Source organism: Fusarium flagelliforme, assembly GCF_020744385.1.
Source record: "Fusarium flagelliforme strain FIESC 12 MPI-CAGE-AA-0113 chromosome Unknown B0J16scaffold_7, whole genome shotgun sequence".
NCBI lineage: Eukaryota > Fungi > Ascomycota > Sordariomycetes > Hypocreales > Nectriaceae > Fusarium > Fusarium flagelliforme.
In genome coordinates this window covers 2,037,464-2,054,529 of record NW_025763509.1, presented here as the reverse complement: position 1 = coordinate 2,054,529, position 17,066 = coordinate 2,037,464, and the positions used below count along the sequence as shown (strand labels likewise).

General features: G+C 47.8%; 8 protein-coding genes across 8 annotated transcripts; 3 read left to right on the top strand and 5 right to left on the bottom strand.

The window, feature by feature from the left end:
• Positions 1-32: 32 nt before the first annotated feature.
• B0J16DRAFT_324349 (acetyltransferase) lies at positions 33-1,399 on the bottom strand (the record flags this gene model as incomplete). Its single annotated transcript, XM_046125826.1, has 3 exons — positions 33-537; positions 591-1,122; positions 1,177-1,399. The coding sequence occupies 3 exons, from the start codon at positions 1,397-1,399 to the stop codon at positions 33-35; spliced, it is 1,260 nt and encodes a 419-aa protein (XP_045979231.1).
• An 800-nt stretch (positions 1,400-2,199) lies between these two features.
• B0J16DRAFT_349321 (esterase) lies at positions 2,200-3,768 on the top strand. The gene has a single exon (XM_046128887.1). The coding sequence runs from the start codon at positions 2,228-2,230 to the stop codon at positions 3,674-3,676; it is 1,449 nt and encodes a 482-aa protein (XP_045979230.1). The 5' UTR covers positions 2,200-2,227; the 3' UTR covers positions 3,677-3,768.
• Positions 3,769-4,348: 580 nt separating this feature from the next.
• Positions 4,349-6,544, top strand: B0J16DRAFT_349318 (uncharacterized protein). Its single transcript, XM_046128886.1, has 3 exons — positions 4,349-5,377; positions 5,442-5,786; positions 5,842-6,544. Exons 1-3 carry the CDS (start codon positions 4,485-4,487, stop codon positions 6,413-6,415), a joined length of 1,812 nt encoding a protein of 603 aa, XP_045979229.1. The 5' UTR covers positions 4,349-4,484; the 3' UTR covers positions 6,416-6,544.
• A 440-nt stretch (positions 6,545-6,984) lies between these two features.
• B0J16DRAFT_324346 (uncharacterized protein) lies at positions 6,985-7,755 on the top strand (the record flags this gene model as incomplete). Its single annotated transcript, XM_046125825.1, has 3 exons — positions 6,985-7,026; positions 7,081-7,515; positions 7,579-7,755. 3 exons carry the CDS (start codon positions 6,985-6,987, stop codon positions 7,753-7,755), a joined length of 654 nt encoding a protein of 217 aa, XP_045979228.1.
• Positions 7,756-8,085: 330 nt separating this feature from the next.
• Positions 8,086-9,349, bottom strand: B0J16DRAFT_349317 (uncharacterized protein). The gene is made up of 3 exons (XM_046128885.1): positions 8,589-9,349; positions 8,326-8,532; positions 8,086-8,270 (listed from the first exon to the last, which is right to left on the bottom strand). Exons 1-3 carry the CDS (start codon positions 8,988-8,990, stop codon positions 8,145-8,147), a joined length of 735 nt encoding a protein of 244 aa, XP_045979227.1. The 5' UTR covers positions 8,991-9,349; the 3' UTR covers positions 8,086-8,144.
• Positions 9,350-10,371: 1,022 nt separating this feature from the next.
• Positions 10,372-11,734, bottom strand: B0J16DRAFT_404701 (uncharacterized protein). Its single transcript, XM_046132821.1, has one exon. The coding sequence runs from the start codon at positions 11,645-11,647 to the stop codon at positions 10,433-10,435; it is 1,215 nt and encodes a 404-aa protein (XP_045979226.1). The 5' UTR covers positions 11,648-11,734; the 3' UTR covers positions 10,372-10,432.
• Positions 11,735-12,429: 695 nt separating this feature from the next.
• B0J16DRAFT_349312 (uncharacterized protein) lies at positions 12,430-13,398 on the bottom strand. Its single transcript, XM_046128884.1, has one exon. It carries the CDS (start codon positions 13,352-13,354, stop codon positions 12,746-12,748), a length of 609 nt encoding a protein of 202 aa, XP_045979225.1. The 5' UTR covers positions 13,355-13,398; the 3' UTR covers positions 12,430-12,745.
• Positions 13,399-14,083: 685 nt separating this feature from the next.
• On the bottom strand, positions 14,084-14,963 carry B0J16DRAFT_404697 (tryptophan RNA-binding attenuator protein-like domain-containing protein; the record flags this gene model as incomplete). Its single annotated transcript, XM_046132820.1, has 2 exons — positions 14,084-14,384; positions 14,454-14,963. 2 exons carry the CDS (start codon positions 14,961-14,963, stop codon positions 14,166-14,168), a joined length of 729 nt encoding a protein of 242 aa, XP_045979224.1. The 3' UTR covers positions 14,084-14,165.
• Between the last annotated feature and the right edge of the window lie 2,103 nt (positions 14,964-17,066).

The window sequence follows — 17,066 nt, the reverse complement described above, 5'->3', positions numbered from 1 at the left end:
CCTTCTAACTACAACTCCGGTCCAGGGCATTCCTACACTTCAATGCCAGATGTAAAGCGCAGAACCACTCCACCGATAAGTAACACCATTTTCACCCCGTCACTTCCAATTCTATCTATAACACTCACTGGCACTACCCATGTATCATCAGGGGGCAGACGAGTGTTGTGGTACAGATACCAAGGCGCCGTCATGACGAACCAGAACGATACCCAGAGATAGCCAACAAGCTTGTGCCATGTAGGAACTCCTCCAGACTTCTGAGAGACTGTGATCCTACGCCATAACGCTTGAACAGTGTCCTCAATGATAATACCAATTACACAAGAGCCGAAGAAAGCCAGGGCAGGGAACTTGGAAGGCGGACCCCAGCAATGGGCATCTATCGCCATATGAATAACGGCCGATGTTAGGAAGACGCCTGCAACGTTCATGTACCGTTCAACGAGAGAGGGCCGCGGAAGTCGCAGAAGGTCCCTGCAGATGAAGTTACTGATCGTGGTAAGGGTCCAACGACAGTAGGAATGCCAGAATGTACTTACCAAGTTAGTCAGACTGCATTGAATAAATTATACGAGTCATGAACTTACCTCCAGAAGCCTCGAATAGTGTATGCATCCCAGATACTGCCAAACAGAGGAGGCCATTGCTCCGGAGAAGAGAATCCGGATAGAACCGCGACAATCGATAGAATGCGATATGTGAAGTCAATGGTCACACGTCCTGGTATCGCCCAGGCAACGACCCCAACGATGAAACGACCCATCCATTGTTCGCCCGTGGCGTCCAGGTAGGTGTATTCCACTCCATGTCCAAATACTTTCTGGGTGTCCTCAGGTAGTGTTTCCATTGAGGAAGCGTAGATAAAGTCGAGTAGGAGGTATTGCCATGCAACGATGGCCAGCTGGCGAATGATGTACCAGGCACGAGTCGGCTTTCGGCTCCCATCCCGTGCAGTATAAAACTTGGGGAACTCGCTGAGATGCTTTGCTTGCCAGGGAGTTCCAACGCCTCGGACGTTAAGAATGAGACAAACAACTCGATATACCTTGATGACAAGACTATCAGAGCGACGGATGATCTTCTCCTCGACTAGGTCTTCGGCATCGAATCGTTTGATGACTAGGAAATTGCAGCATTGCAGTATGAACAGCGCCGTAAGCGCCAGAGACACACTGCGATGAGAAAGACTGCCGCTGATGCCATGGAGTTCTTGGAAGAGGTGTTGCCCAACTCCAAGCACGATTGCAGGGCTGGAGTATCGTAGTAGAGACGCGGCACCAGATTTTGGAGTGGAGATGATGATTAGCGCGACATATGTACAAATGCCAACCAAAGTCGAAGCGCAATACACTCTACTGTAAGTGCGAGGATTTTCCAGGATCGACGTGATGTCCATAGTCTCGCTGTTCACGAATTCTATCTCCCTTCTGATAGCTTGTCGGTAATGATTATCGTGACAGCAATAATGATTGAGTAGGGCTTCACATATAAAGGCAAGGTCGAAGCAAATGTCTAATAGACAAATGAGGAACGAGGGGAGATTGAAGCTTGAGGAAATTGAGGCCGCACACGTGAAGACTTCTACTAATGAGTCACAGTAGTAAGATCAGACATTTCAGGAAGGGCTGATCAATTACTTTTTTTTTTTTAGTATATTTCGGCGCATTCTTGTTTGACCGATTGATAGCACCGCCGTAACACGGATGGAAGGCCTTGGATGTGTAAGGCCTTAAAACAAGGGGTACGTACTTCACTTGATCAAGTTGAGCCAATGAGACTTCAAATGGATGCTGGTGGGTCTTTTTACAGGCGATATTGCAATTGGTCAAAGCGCGTCTGTTGGCTCAGCTTGCGGCTGTTCATTGGCCACAGATACGGAGCATCATTTAGTCCGAGGGTACTCCCCTGCATCTACCTGTGGTTGGGCCAAAACACCCGCGGAAAATTGCAACAACAGCAGTATTCAAGAATAGGTTTTACACAAACCCTCAATCCATTTCGCCTCGAATACGTTCAAAACCCCGTTCAAAGTTAAATACGAGAAAACTTTCCATTGAATATTTACCTTGCTGCTTTTTCACCTCTGGTAATTGCTAGATATCTTGATGCAGTATCTCATACTTCTACCCTGGAGTCAACTCATGATGACTCATTTTACCCCAGTAGCAGATCAGCATCAACGGCCAATAGGTCTGCTCGAACCGTCGGCTGTCTAATCCCTGACATGATAATTCCAACCTTAAAATGCACCGATCTTCCTAGAAAACTAGAAAACGTACTCGCCCCCCAGCTTCAGACAACTCCTTGCTGCAATTTGTGTTTCAACATGACTTTCCTTCGTTTGGTCGCTTTTCTGAATCTGTGGCTTGGATTTGTTTCCGCCATCCCAGATCCACTCTTTAATCAGAGTGAGCCATTGTCGGAACCAATTCCGCCAAGCCAAGACTCGTGGTACACGGCGCCACCTGGATTCGCGAACAAGGCGCCGGGAACTGTTTTGAGAGTGCGACCTGCCCCTGGCAACTTGACCAGTATCACCGCCAACAGTTCAGCTTCTTACAACATTCTTTACCGTACAACCGACAGTCATTTTAAGCCTACTTGGGCTGTTACTACTCTCTTTGTTCCCAAGCTTGGTTCCAATAGCGCTGCCCAGCAAAATGCCCTTCTTTCTTTTCAAGTACCCTATGACTCCTCAGATGTCGATGCTAGCCCTAGCTACAGTGTATATAGCGCAAGCAACGAATCATCTGCTGGCTACACTGCTGCTCTAGGTGCTGGTCTCTATGTTTCTGTTCCAGACTATGAAGGTCCTCTGGGTGCTTTCACAGCTGGCATCATATCTGGTCATGCGACTTTGGACTCCATCCGTGCTGTCCTCTCTCTTGATCTGGGTTTGACGAACAATTCTCGAGTTGCTCTTTGGGGCTACTCTGGTGGTGCGTTAGCCAGTGAGTGGGCATCAGAACTTGCAGTACAGTACGCGCCCGATCTGACGTCGGGAACCATTCTTGGTGCTGCACTGGGAGCTCCACCGGTCAACGTTACCACTCTCATGAAATCGGTCAATCGTGAAGCTGCAGCTGGTCTGATCCCCAACGCGCTTTTTGGCCTGATTGTTCAATACCCTGACGTTCGCAAGTACCTTGTCTCCAAACTCAACACTGTCGGTGAATACAACAAGACAGGCTTCTCAGCTGCCGAAAGATTCACCATTACCGAGTCAGGCACAACTTATGCGAATCAGGATATCAACAATTACTTCCAGAATGGTACTGACGTTCTCAACGACCCCAAGATCTTAGCCCTTGTTAATCGAGAGGGTGTCATGGGATACTACGGTGTTCCGGGCTGGCCACTCTTTATCTATCAAGCTATTCCTGATGAGATCACCAAGATATCTGAGACGGATGCACTGGTTACAAGGTACTGTGGCGTCGGGGCCGACATCCTGTTCGAAAGAAACTCCGTTGGCTCGCACTATGAAGAGGCAGACAATAGTTATGGAGCGGCCGTTCAATGGCTCACAGATCTCTTCAACGAGAACCAGGTACCAGGTAAGGGCAGGGGCTGTGTCATACGAGATGTCACAAGGAATGTTACTTCCAGTGCATTGGCTAGACGTGGGGATAAGTCCAACATATGGAATCTCTGGTCAGCTAACTACCAATGAGTTATCCGCAAGAAGAACAAGGTCACACGCAGGTCTTAACAAGAGCTCTGGTATCACGTAGTATACATAGCAGTACTGTATCTTACTTGGATTTTAATTAATAAAGATTTTTATGCTTCTTTCCTTTATATCAATTCCAAGGATACATTTCAGCGCAGTATAGTCTAATAAAGAATAGTTAATCTTCTTCAACTGAGCGTTTATTCTAGTATTGAAAAGACTTAATAACACCTTACCCGGGGCCAATCATACATGCATGTATGTCTCAAAACAAAAGAGGGGTAACAACAACGAGCTGGCGCACTTTGCAGGCTAACAAATACATGGTCTAGACCTTTAGTGGCAATTTCCTAATGATGATGGCTAGTTCTTAAGGGCATCATTGGGGAGCAAACGAGCAGCAAACACATTTCCAACGACCTTCCCGTAACGTTTTCTGGGCAGACAAGCAGATAATATGGCCGCGCCGCGCCGCTTGGAGCCAAAGTTGCCCAATAGCGAGCTTCCGCCCGCGACTCCAAATGTACCTAAACAAACCAGGCTTCCACCAAAGAGGATCTCCGTCAAGCTAGCTTGCGACACCTGCCGTGCCAGGAAAATCAAGGTGCCGCGACCCAGTCCCCCAATGATCTTGTCGCTTATTTCCATCTAGTGCAACGGCGCCCAGCCGTGTCTAAAATGTCTCGACAGCCGGGCTAAGTGCGTCTACAGCAAGACCGAGTCCAAGGACGCCCAGATAGAGTCGCTAAAGCGTAAGCTCTCAGACAACAATGAGGGCAGTACGGGCCTCCACCGGTTGTACGAGCTCATGCGCGACCGCCCCGCCGATGAGGCTCTGGCCATCTTTAACAGCATCCGCCGCGGCAATGCGCCTGACGATATTGTGCGCCGCGTTGAGCATGGCGATGTGCTGCTGCAGCTAAATCTCGTGCCCGAGGTGCGCTACCGCTATGAGTTTCCCTTTCGCAAGGAGATGCCAGCGTATTTACTACGGAGCCAGAGTCGCTATTTGCGGTCCTTTTTGTTTAAGCCGCCGTTTCCGGTCTCTGGTTCAGCGTCTGAGCCAGCGTCTGACGCGCAGTCTGCGTCTTCTCTGGGGTCCAGGACGCTACCCTCTAGCTCGATGCTGCCCCCTTCAGACTGTTACACCAAGCCCTACAGCGCTGTCACCCTCGTGGAGCCGCTTCTCACTGACGCTGATATCTCCCGATGGACCAGTGTCCCTTCGACCCCCGCCTTCCTGCAGCGGCTCATGCAGACGTACCTCCTCCACACCTGGCCTGTCTTCACGCACTTCCACAAGGGACTCTTCCTGCTGGACCTGCGAGCGGGCCGCCGACGCTTCTGCAGTTCACTGCTCGTCAATGTTATCCTGGCCGCCGCCTGCCACGTCGCCCCCGAACTATCGCGGCGCAACGAGTACTGGGACCCCACCAACTACGGGTACCTGTTCTTAGCCGAGACACGGCGCCTGCTCGAGCTTGAGGGCGGGCGGGACCGGCTGACGACGATCCAGGCGCTGCTGGTGCTCAACCAGACCATTAACGAGCAAGGTATGGACGAGGTCTCGCACAGCTACCTGATGCAGGCTATCGACATGGCCAAGCGCATGGGATTGCTGGGACCTGTGGCCAGTTCACACGGCGCCGATTGGCGAGTGGCTCGCGAGTTTACAGCGTGGGCTGTGTTTTCCTGGCAGGCGTAAGATCTCATGCTTGCCCCTTGATCTGTAGCCTTGCGCGTACGCTAATTTAGTTACCAACAGCATCGTAAGCTACGCTAAAAAGATCCCGCCAATACTTAATGATGAGCCTCAGACGCCTTTCCCGGACCCAAGTCATGACTCGGCTTGGTACGACGAGATCTGGGTTCGTTATCCGTTGAGTAACGTAGTGGTGCCGATGCTGTTCCCGATAACGTACCACGCGCAGCTCAAATTCCGAGTTATTCTGAGGGACTTGGCCAGCATGATTGCCTCTCAGGGCCCCGACGAACGGTTGTCGTTGTACCACAGGGCGCGGTTCTACTCCCGACTAGCTTCGTGGTACGACGAGCTTCCAGCATCGTTGCAAGCAGAATATGCGGCCCTGCCGTCTCAGCTTGGTGTACAGTAGGTCGTCCTTTCCAATCCTGCTGACTAGTATAATTACTAAGACATGGAGCAGTTTCCAGTACTGGGCCGTCATCACGAGCCTATTTGAGGATCTCGACCCGGCGGACAAGGTCAAACTGACATTGCAGGGTCAGAGTGTCCAAGACATTGCCCAAGGGGCGCGGTGCAACTTTGAGATCGTCCTCCGGATATACTACCTGCGTCACGGCTTCGACATGTACAACACGTGGGCATTCTTCTTTCTGACCAATCTCTGCTTCCTGGCCATCGGCGAGCTACATGCCAGCATTGAGGCCGGGGGCGACGAGGCGGACGCCACACGTTCGACGCTGATACTAGCGTCCAAGGGCATGAGTACCCAGGCGCGGTGCTACTACCTAGCTGAGGCTATGCTCCGCACCGTCTGCATGCAGATGGACTCCGGGGACGTGCTGCTCCTGGGACAGTACACCAGCTTCCAGGATCTGGATGACGCTGAGGCAACGGCGCAGCGGCTGAATATCGTTAAGTCGGGGTGGCAGCAAAACATGGTTTTAAGGGAAAAGGCGGGTATAAGGGAGATGAGTGCTGCGGATAGGAGCGAGAACGAGAGTGAGGATGAGAGTGAGAACGAGAGAGTACCCTGATAACAATAGAAACGGCTATGTACCCAGAGCCAATAAGAGAAATCTATCAGTATATAAAGAGCTGTGCCATGTACATACAGTCATGCTTACCTATAACAACTAACTCTAGTCGGTTAGTTAAAATCCCAGTTGTAATACTACAGTGCCTTTTCTGTACATTTTACCAACGTTGACCTATTAAAAGCAAGTCTTTTATCTAAGCGACAATCTAATCGATACGACTATTGAGATAGAACATGGTGTACTTTGGAACTGCCTATTGAGGACATAGCTGCAGTCAACGCCCAGAACTGCGCCACTCCCACACTGAAGCATTCACAAATGAAGTTTAAGACAGTAGCTCAGAAGGATCTCTCGATGTAACCGACTGAGGCTATTTCTTTGGGGCGCTTGAAAACAACGCCGAATAATAGGCTACGGTCAACGAGCTATACGTGAAGTGTTTTTGACTAGAGAAGTATAAGTTAAGATAGATTCTCGACTAATATATCAACCGTAGAAAACTCATCACTCTCTACACCTAGCTTGAACCGCAAGAAACTCCCAGACTTCAATTGCTACTCCTCAATATGCGTCAAACTATTATCACTTTCCTGGCACTTGCCAACTTGGTCTGTCACTGCTCTTCTCTCGCATTACCAAATATTATCTAACCATGTATTTAGAACCTGGTTTCTGCTGTACCTGTCGGTGAAGTGACAGATGAACTACTCAACAAAGCCCAGGAACCTACATGGCGAATCCAAGTCGAACAAGGAAAGCCCCCCGTGACTTTCCATGGGTCTATTCAGAAGGTTATGGACCAGCTGGAGATCGACTATCCTCGATATGCTTCCAAGGCTCTTGAACGAATCGATGATGATTTGCAAGCTCAAGAGTTGGCTCATTCTACTGCAGCTCCCGAAGTAGAAGCAAGGGCAGCGCTTGAGAAGCGCGACCATAACATTTGCTATAACTTTCCTGTTGCCGAAGAAAGGCACATTAATACGGGGATTGCCTACCTGCGCGGTATCCGGGGCGATCTCCGCATTCGCCCCGGCCCAAGGGCCTGTGATAGGATCAGTTGTTCACACAACGCTGCTATCTATTTGTGTAACGACGTAAGTGTGCCAAAAGAACACTCTGGTGTTAGTGTTACAACGAAAGATTACTAACGGCCGTAGAACCCATTCGAGAAATGGATCCAGTCCTGGGACGATGTTGCTAATGGAGCTAAGGCTTGCAACAATGAGTGCCGTTATTTCAGTTATGGCGGCAGCCTTACTGAGTGGGTTACTGGTGGACAACGCTTCCATGACCCTGGCCTGTTCAATGTTATCCTCCGATATGATACCTGTTAGGTGGAAACACGGCGTTGCTTGCTGGAACTGGAGAGATACGAACTCAAGTTCTATCAATACGTTATCTATTAAGCTGTATGTCACCTGTGCAAAAGGTGTACGACCTTCTGCCTCCCGAACTTGGAGGAGAGACGGCATAGTCAGAAGAATCCTTATGACAAGTCTGTTGGACTTGTCGATAGCTAAGAGAAATGAATTACACAGCACGTAAGCTTAACCCAAAGCAGGACTTGTTTGAGAATTACAATTGCGATAGCTACCTCTCATTTCAAGTGCACAGTTGCAACATAACTAAAGCGTATGAAGAGGAACAGCAAGTCTCTCTGCAACAGACAACTACAACAAGATGGTAAAGAGTAGATAATTTATAGACTCAGACTGTAGTCTTGCTAATAGACCGTACTAGCCCTATTGTACTTTCCAATAATATACACCCCTCTTAGTGAAATAATGAATAAAGCCAGGCTGATAATCTCTAAGACTATAACAGCTAGACCAGCACCAAATGTATAGGACTATAACAGTAGTTATTAGTAATTATTAAACACATAAGAGAGAGGGATATCCTACTATTTCTATGCATAAACTTGCCCAAGGGATATGGCTCTGTTGAGATCCGTTCTGGCATGACCAAGACCATAAGTCCCAGTGGCTATTCTGAAGCACTTCTTTATCGATAATCAAGTAAACAGTTGCAGCAACCCAGCCTGCGATTACAAGTCCAGAGCTAGCCAGTATAGAGCCAGTGTGTAGCCAGCCGTCGCGCAATGATTGTGGCTATCGTAACGTTAGAATGTAGCTAATGGGCTCTGATACTCCTGTCATTGACTTACCAAAACGAGATGAGTTGCTATAGCTACCGTCTGTACCAAAGAAGCGAATATTGCGATTGCTAGCATCAACCAAGTTGAAAGCATTTTGACCGAAGACCATTGAGTCCTCGTCCAGCCGTCTCCTTTTCTGTTTACAGATTCATGTTCTCTCTCCCAAACGTTAAGTCCATGAATAAGTAAACCCAGAATGCTAAGGTCCAGTAAAAGGATTAAGACACGCAAGCAGAGTCTGGCTGTGTCGAATTTACCCCGACGCTTATTCCGTATATGTCGCCTCCTGAGGAGAACTGTTTGATCGGAATCCGGACAAAATGCCTTCTCAGCATAGCTATCGTCGACTTCATCATGAGGGTCAAATCGATTCGAGTATGACTCGTAGCCAAAGGGTGCACCAAGATCCATGATGATTCGATATTGGGTCTCTGATGTAAGGATGCTTGGTTCTGACTCTTGAGGTGGGATTGTGTGCGCGGGGTCGTCATCTTCTTATGCCATGATATGGTCAAGTGGATTTGATGTCAATGGTACCTTTGCAAATTTTCATTTTGTTACATTCCCGTCATCTCAGCCGCAATTCGGCAACACCGCCCCTTGAGGTTTGGTCCCTTGAATGCGTAATCATTTTACATCTAGATAATTGAAGTAAGCGGGCTACCAGCTCTAATGATACGATTGATCTCTTCTTACAACATTTGTGCTGCATTTTGGGGCATGACGACCAATCCAGTTCATTCGGGGTAGCCGAAATTGCAGCATTAGCTCATTCAGCCAGACTTAACCGAGGTAGCTTCCAGCCAGGGAGGCCACAGCCCTATGAAGGAAATTCGCTTATCACGGAAGGTGAAAATTCTGTCAGCCTCGGTGAAAAGCTTCATTGGTCAATTTGTAACTGGCGTGGCTGTGTTACTTACATCTTACAACAGTGTAACTAATGCAAAGAGTGCTGACTCCAGTTAAGCATAAGTGATCAAATCACACCGCTTCTTGATGTCACTTCTCAGGAGACGAGAAATAATGTTCATCAGAGGCAGGAGAGTGCTGCAGATACGAAATCTTACTTCCCCACCTCCCATCATTTTTCCACCTCTGTCACAATAGCATGTGGAATTACTCAATTCAATACCGTAAGATTATGGTTATGCATTACAGCCTAGCACTTCCCTTCACGTAATGTAATCACCCTCACTTTTCCACTACTAATAATCACTTAGCTACCTTACAATCATTAAAGATAAATCATTTAACTTTTATAGCCTCAAGTTTATATATATTTATTGTAAAGTAGATAGAAATTTAGTTCAATAACTACTAGTAAGACCTTTTTAGATGAATATATTTAATACACTCTGATATTCTCAAGTTGACGGGGAAGAAGCTTAAAAGAGAACCAGGCTGGGAATATTTATGTTGTGGATCGTGAAGGAGAAAGCCAAATAGGAAGCTACGTTTAACGGTACGCAGTTCCATCAGACGGGTCCGAGCAGGCTTAGCAGAGTCAAGAATTAACGGAACAGAGACATAGGTCATTGAATGATATTAGTTATATGACTCAAGCCAGTAAACCTCGTTCACATCTTAGGGGAGCCAACACCACGGGGCCTAACAGTTTTGAAGATTAGAGCGAATGACATAAATATTCCAATGGCCCCTAAGCCACGATGCGGACAAGCGTAAAATAGAGAGTCATATAAGGGCGGCATTTGATGTCTGTCTACATTATGGTTCCTGGCATGAAATTCTGGACAGAACTGTTCTTACAATCCTGACCTAATCTATTAGCTATCTCTTTCCAAGTTCTCTACCCTATCACTCTCTGAAAGCCCGTCTAATATAAACCCTGACCCCTAAAACTGTGCATCAACTTCAATAGTATAGCTCGTGTTCGTCTGCTTTACGACAGTAACCTTGACTCCCCAGCCAGGGACGTTGTACGAGCTCACTCCACCCGGGGCGAGGGACAGCGTTCCATCGTTCTTGTCGTAGACAGTATCAGTACCGCAGCCACGTGAATTTGGGGTTGCATCTAGAACACGGATAGGACCATAACCTGTCTTGACCGATGTGTCAACCGTATAGAGCAAGACGCCGGGGGCGCATACGCCTGAGTCAAGCCCCTCGGGTATACGGGCCTCTGCGACAAGTGCTGAGGTTGTGTTGACGGCGACGATAACGGCTTTGATGTCATTGCCAGAATCCTTCAGCTCCAGTGGGGTAAGGGTGTGCTGGGTAGTCCCTCGCCCCGAAACACAGTCGACAGACTTGTCATCAATCCAGCCCATCCGCCACTTATCCCAGGCGAAGAAATCAGGGCCAACGCCAGATACGTCCCCCATTGCACTCCAGCCACCGACGTAGTAACCTAAGCCAAGATTCTCGAATGGGTAGAGGTCGGCCAAGCACATGGTGTGTCCGGTTTCGTGAGCCAATGCAATCCAGCTTTTCGGTCCCCAAGTCGTAAATGCGTCGGTGCCAAGAGTCACAGTCTTCCTGGCGACATATTCACCCTGTCTGGTATTGGCTCGTGTCGCAAAGGTGATAGATCGAGAGATCCCTCTGTCACCGACGCTCTTCACGGGAACAACATAGAGAACATCCGTTTCAGGAGGTGGGGGCCGAGTGCCTTTAGCTGTATAGGCGTCAAGAGCATCCTGAATGTATTCTTGATGTTCTGCCCATGTCAGACCTCTTTCCCAGCCATAGGATGCAGCGGATGTGGGCATGCGGTAAAAGTTGGACGTATCAGCCGTGATATTGAGAGACAGAGCCCCGTGAGAGGCCTGCTTATACCATTCGGTTGATTGGGGGACCACGGCGTCGTAGAGCGCTTGAGGTGTTTCGCCTTCAGCAGGTTTTGCATCCGAAAAGTCAACAAAGATCATGAAGCCATTGAGAGTTCCGGTGCTTGGGGCACAGTCCCTATTGTAATCGAAGCCAACACTCATATCCACATTGTCAACGGCAGCCAACTTGCAAGCGGTTTTCAACTTGGACGGCGTTGGCTTGCAGGCAGCGGCGCTGGCTACAGCAGGCCACAAAATAGAAAAGAGCAGGCTCTTCATGATTATTGAGGTTGTTTAAAAGCAGGATGGACGGTGAGGAGTGAAGGAAGAATAGTTGTATGACTTGTTTCCTGGGGCATTATTTATACTTCCTTATTCTTATCCTCGGAGGCCCATTTTGCACTCTTGACTCGGTGCTTTGCCAACATTGCCGATTTTTCTAGATTTGCAAAGTACAAAGTCCCGATGAAATCGCCTGTGCATTTCAGCTCGAGCAGCCACTGTCAGCGGACCGCAGAGCTCACGTCAGCGGGTCAGTCGCCTTCCCCGGTGTCCACTCGTACGATTGGTTAGTATGCGGCTTGGTACAGGGTCTGGAGGCATTGTCATGCTGTCCCGTTATCGACCGTCTAGGTAGAATAACTACGCCTCTAATAGTATGCCGCAATGCCATCCACGCACAGCCCCTTCAGCTCGAAGCTCCCTATGGAGCTCAGTGGTGATAATTGAAGCTATGCTCTGCCGCTATTGGTGATTTTCTCGTTGAGATGGCGTCATTTCATTTGGGACGGTTTGTTCGCAACTGAAAGCCTTTTTTCTCTTGTCATCAACTAAGCAGTAAAAGACTACTCAAAGCTCAGGCCAGTACCACCAAATGGCTGAATATGAAATCAGCCGTGACCTCACTGCCTCACTGAAACGGTGATATGGGGAGATAGTGAAGGTGGAAGAACGTGTTTGCTGTGGATATTTAAATCGATAGGCGGATTCAATCGAGAGCATTCGCAAAACATCCACGCACGCTGTCGGTACAACTTACGTTAAACATACCCATATTCCCTGAACGCTTTCGCAGTGTGGACGGCTTGGTCTTCCAATTCGTCGTCTGAACTGGTTACATGCATCCTTTCGTACAGTTGCAATGATAAATCTCCTCTTGCCACTCAGGCTTGGGTCAAATAAATATTAATACAGTAAGGTTAAGGTTAAGGTTAAGGTTAATGTGTGATGGCAAAGCCCGTTTCCTCCATATTTCACCAACGCCAAGATAACACTAGCTAACCATAAGTGTCATGTTGACTTTTCTTAGGCCAATTAAAAGCTCAATCTAAGCTTAGACTCCAAGCTGTCTGTACTAGGTCGTGATACTTAAGACCTTTATGACAACACAACCATAGCAGCACTTCTTTTGCCGAGCCTAATCATTCTCTTGTACTCCTCAATCTGGGACATTCCAACGACTAAGAGTTCTTCGATTACTCCATCGTTGAGCTTGTCTTTGAACAGATTGATAATACCGTTGTTCTGCGTATCGTCCACGCTCACTTGTAAGACAAGATCGCTATCGCTCCTAAGCTCCCAAGAGGCTTTTCCATAAGCGACCATGCCTGTGCCTTTCCAATACAGGAGCCCAAGACCACTTGAAGCTTCGTATTCCCGTTTTGATTTGTAGGTTTTGATCTTGATTTTGCGGGCGTCTTGAATGAGGTCAATTTCGATTCTTGGCGGAAATGTGTGAAAGTCAATGGAAGCCACTTGTCGTCCACCGTCGGCGGTGGTGAATACTTCGCATTCATCTCCATAAACACCACCAAGCTTGGTTTTACGCTTAATGACATAAGCAGGAGCCGGTGCTCCAGCCACACTGACGGTTCGTTCGTGATCAGCTTCCGTGCTGTACTGAAGACTCAAAACTGGTTCTGGAGAGTCCTCTGGTGTAGCGTCAACGCGCACAATGAACTTTTCGAGCCATGCGGGAGGAGCCATAGTAGGGTTTTCTTTTAATACTTGAAAATTGATGCAGGTTATTATAGTGGTAATTGAATTCCGCAAAACTGAAGGGAACTGCGGTGCATTTAAACCCAAAATGCTGCATAATGGAGGCCCCCTGTATGCCCCTGTGGAAGCTACGTATTATTCCTTGCAGCTGTCCACACTGATAACGGAGTTCTCCGTACCAGACTGGAGTAAGACCCTGACCCACACAGGTATGATTCTAATTTGACACACCTGATAGCGCCGTGCTAAAATGCCATCTAAAACAAACTCGGGTTAGTCAGGCCACGGTTACAGTAGGTGATAGGGCTGTGTCGCTTCAGTCATTGGTCCGCGATGCCCATGGTCTGCTCGGAACCAACCATGATCAGCATCCAGCGCTTTCCTGTGCCCAGCGTCTCTAGGTGTTACAGAATAACACACTTAGGCTCAGGGCTGACGTTGCTTGGACTGAGATCTAACAGCAGACAAGATCCGGCTGCCAGGATAGAGTTACGAACGCGAGACCCAAGCAAGCATTGACCTTGTGAGAACAGACGGAGTGTTTCATCACTCTTGAAACGCTAAAGTTAGGACATAATTCTCACCGCGAGCTTCGGTGGCATCTATGAGAGGCAAATTACTTTTGGCATTTGCAAAAGCATCGGAGTTATAATGCTAGGAATGTCGAAAAAAAGACACAAAAGACCATCTGAATAGCTACTCTAAAGCTCGTTGCATGTCAGGTAGTGATTCTCCGTCTACTATCTAATCCTAAGAAGTGACGAAGCGTCAAATTGAGGGTCCCGTGAGCACAGAGGGTCTAGACTGTACCAGCGGCAATTGCCCTGATAAACAGTTGAAAATCAGCCATGTTTCGGGTCTGTACAAAAACAGAGCCAGGGCCCTTAAAGCGGCATACAAGACCTTCACCAGTCTTCAAACCAGTCATAGTTCCACCTCCCGCTTTCTCAACAGAATATTCACAGTTCCATGCCACAAGATGACCATTGTCAACGATGTGTTCATCGCCTAATCGGAGCTATCAGTTATAAGTTAGTAAATGATAATGGAGAGTAGTCGGTTCCGTAAAGTAGAGTTAGTGACTTACATTCAAACGATCGACAGCGCCGAAGCTTGTTAACCACAAAATACCGTGGCCCTCGATACGATACACAAACAGATCTTCACCGGAAAACATGGCCTTTCCTAGCCCTTGAACCTCCCGTTTCTTAGTGACCTCAGAGGTACAGGCAAGGAAGGCATCCTTTCCGATTATCCATTGAGGCCCATGGATGTGCAGAGGTACAATATCACCAAAGAGAGTTGGACCAAGGGCAATAGAACCTGGTCCATCATATTCTGACTCGAAGATTTGGCCTCCTGTAAAGAGCTTCCCAAAGGAAAACTTACTCTTTCCCGATAGTGCTACAGACCCCGACATATGTATCATAGCACCCGATCTAGAGCGAACTGTGATACCTTGCTGTAGCTCAATGTTTAACACGGCATTGGTATCACGATGGGTAACGCTATAGCTGCCCCCTTCAAAGACCCCTCGGTTGTCGTGGGGGGAGAGTGTCGCAGGGACCTTTTTGGTGTGGTCTCGCTCATATGACATGGCGCCCTTTTGTACGGTTGCTACCCTTGGGGTTTCGAGGAAAAGATTGAAGGAAATGTTCAGGGTGATATCGAACGCACGATACGATGAGAGAATGAGTTTCTTATATGTAGAACCCTTCTCATCTACCGTAGTGATGTCGGGGGCGTTGATTAGGTATTGATAAAAAGCAGTGTTAATACAGGTCACGCCGGGATCGCTATTTGATGCTCCGGTATTGAATGGACTGGGTCTCATTCTACACTCTGTAGAGCCCACACTTGGAATAATCTAATTGGTGTAAAAAGGTCTCTCTGTGGACTTGGGACGTTCACGTAAAGGCGGAAATTTTAGCTAAATGACAAGGCATTCTCAATCAGCAAAGAAGGTTCACGGATGCATATCCGTAGGTGTCTTGCTAAAGTCAAGTAGCAGCCTTATGCGACCTTGCGAAACAAGCAGGCGGAGACTCCGCACTACTGGTGGGGAAGAGTCTCGAGGCGTCCCAGGAAAGTGGGTAAATATTTACCCCAGCAAACTTCCTGGGATGTGCACATAGCTGGGGGTGAAACTGTCATCAGATTCGTACTAGGGTAGTCTACTCTGCTGACAGCCCAGAGTTCAAAGCAGACGTTTCCTGGCCACTTACAACTTCCTTGAAGACGTGATAATAGCGGTGTGTACCTTGGGAGTTTGAGATGGAGGATATATTAAGTTTAGTCAATCTCGTATCTGGTCTAGCACGATTTAGTTCTGTTTAATTTTCCTAACGTTCAGTGGATCCTCGAAACTCGGGGAATCCCGACTGCATGTGGATCCCCGATGGCATGTGGATCCCCGAGATTATATGGATCCTTTACATCATGTGAATGTACAGGTTACAAGGATTACAAACGTCCACTTCCGCCGAGGCGCGTGTACTTTCCGCAGTCACTCTCACCAAAGATTTAGTGGGATATACATGTAGTGAACTGATCAACGGCTGGAGGAAAATCCACACCAATTAACGTTTGATACCCTTGAGGCCTGTACGAAGTTGTCTCCAGGAAGTAATGGAGTTGAAGTGTCCAGTCTGGACCCTGATGTTGATAATGCCGTCAAGGAGATCGTTACCGTCCTCTTGGGTCAAGGGTCTCAGCCCAAGCGTTTGTATCTTGAAATTGTACTCTGAGCTCTGACTATTAACATCTATGGTTACTATAAGTTACATAATGATTGCCCAGACTATACCGCATGGCCAACTTACTCATACCCAGATATTCTCTAACATTTCAACGCGATGAAATCATACCCTGATGAAAAGTTTATCGTACGACCAGACGGACGAATTATCTCTCAAGAGCCGATTTTAACGCTCCAATACGATTCAACTAGCGAAGAACAGCGCACTCTTCACGTGGCGGGAGAACAACACCCTCTTTATGTCGTCAACCGCCGTGCTAAGTTTGGTGGGGTCTGGGGACACAACTTCAAAGTGTACTCTACAAACAGAGGACGCCATGTCGCCAGCATTGACTTCCATTCCATACCACCCAGAATCGAAATCGACCTAGTTCGAGACAATCGAAAGCTCAAGATCAAGACCAACAATACTGTCTGTCAACATGTCGTTCCAGGCGGCCTCGATCGATTGTACTGGCAGGGTATAAATACATTAGCTTGTAGGAGAGCTTCATGGAAAGTCAGAAACACTAAGGGTCTCGTTTTGCTAGTGACGGCTGACGACGCTCGAAGCGGAGGTGTCATTAGTCTGTACATAAAGGGCTTGGACGAGAACGTGATTGAAGAGTTGGTAGTCATTGGAATTGCACAAATCGAGGAATATCATAGGGTTTCAAGGGCAATTTCGAGGAATGTGGTTATGGTTCTGTAGAATCCAAATAATAAAACCTATAGAACCAGCCTTTTGTCTCAGAGAATCGGCATATGGCACCAGAATTAGAGTGCTTTGAAGACATTATCCATGCCGTATGCAGTGCAGTTTCCAACTTGCACACCTGACCTACTGAGATTTGACCTACTGGAGGTCGCAATTGATGATACTTTGAAGAGAAGACTTATCTTGGGCTTGCTGTTTAAAGATACCCTTGGCGTTCATACAGTGCAGTTATACTAACCTACTGT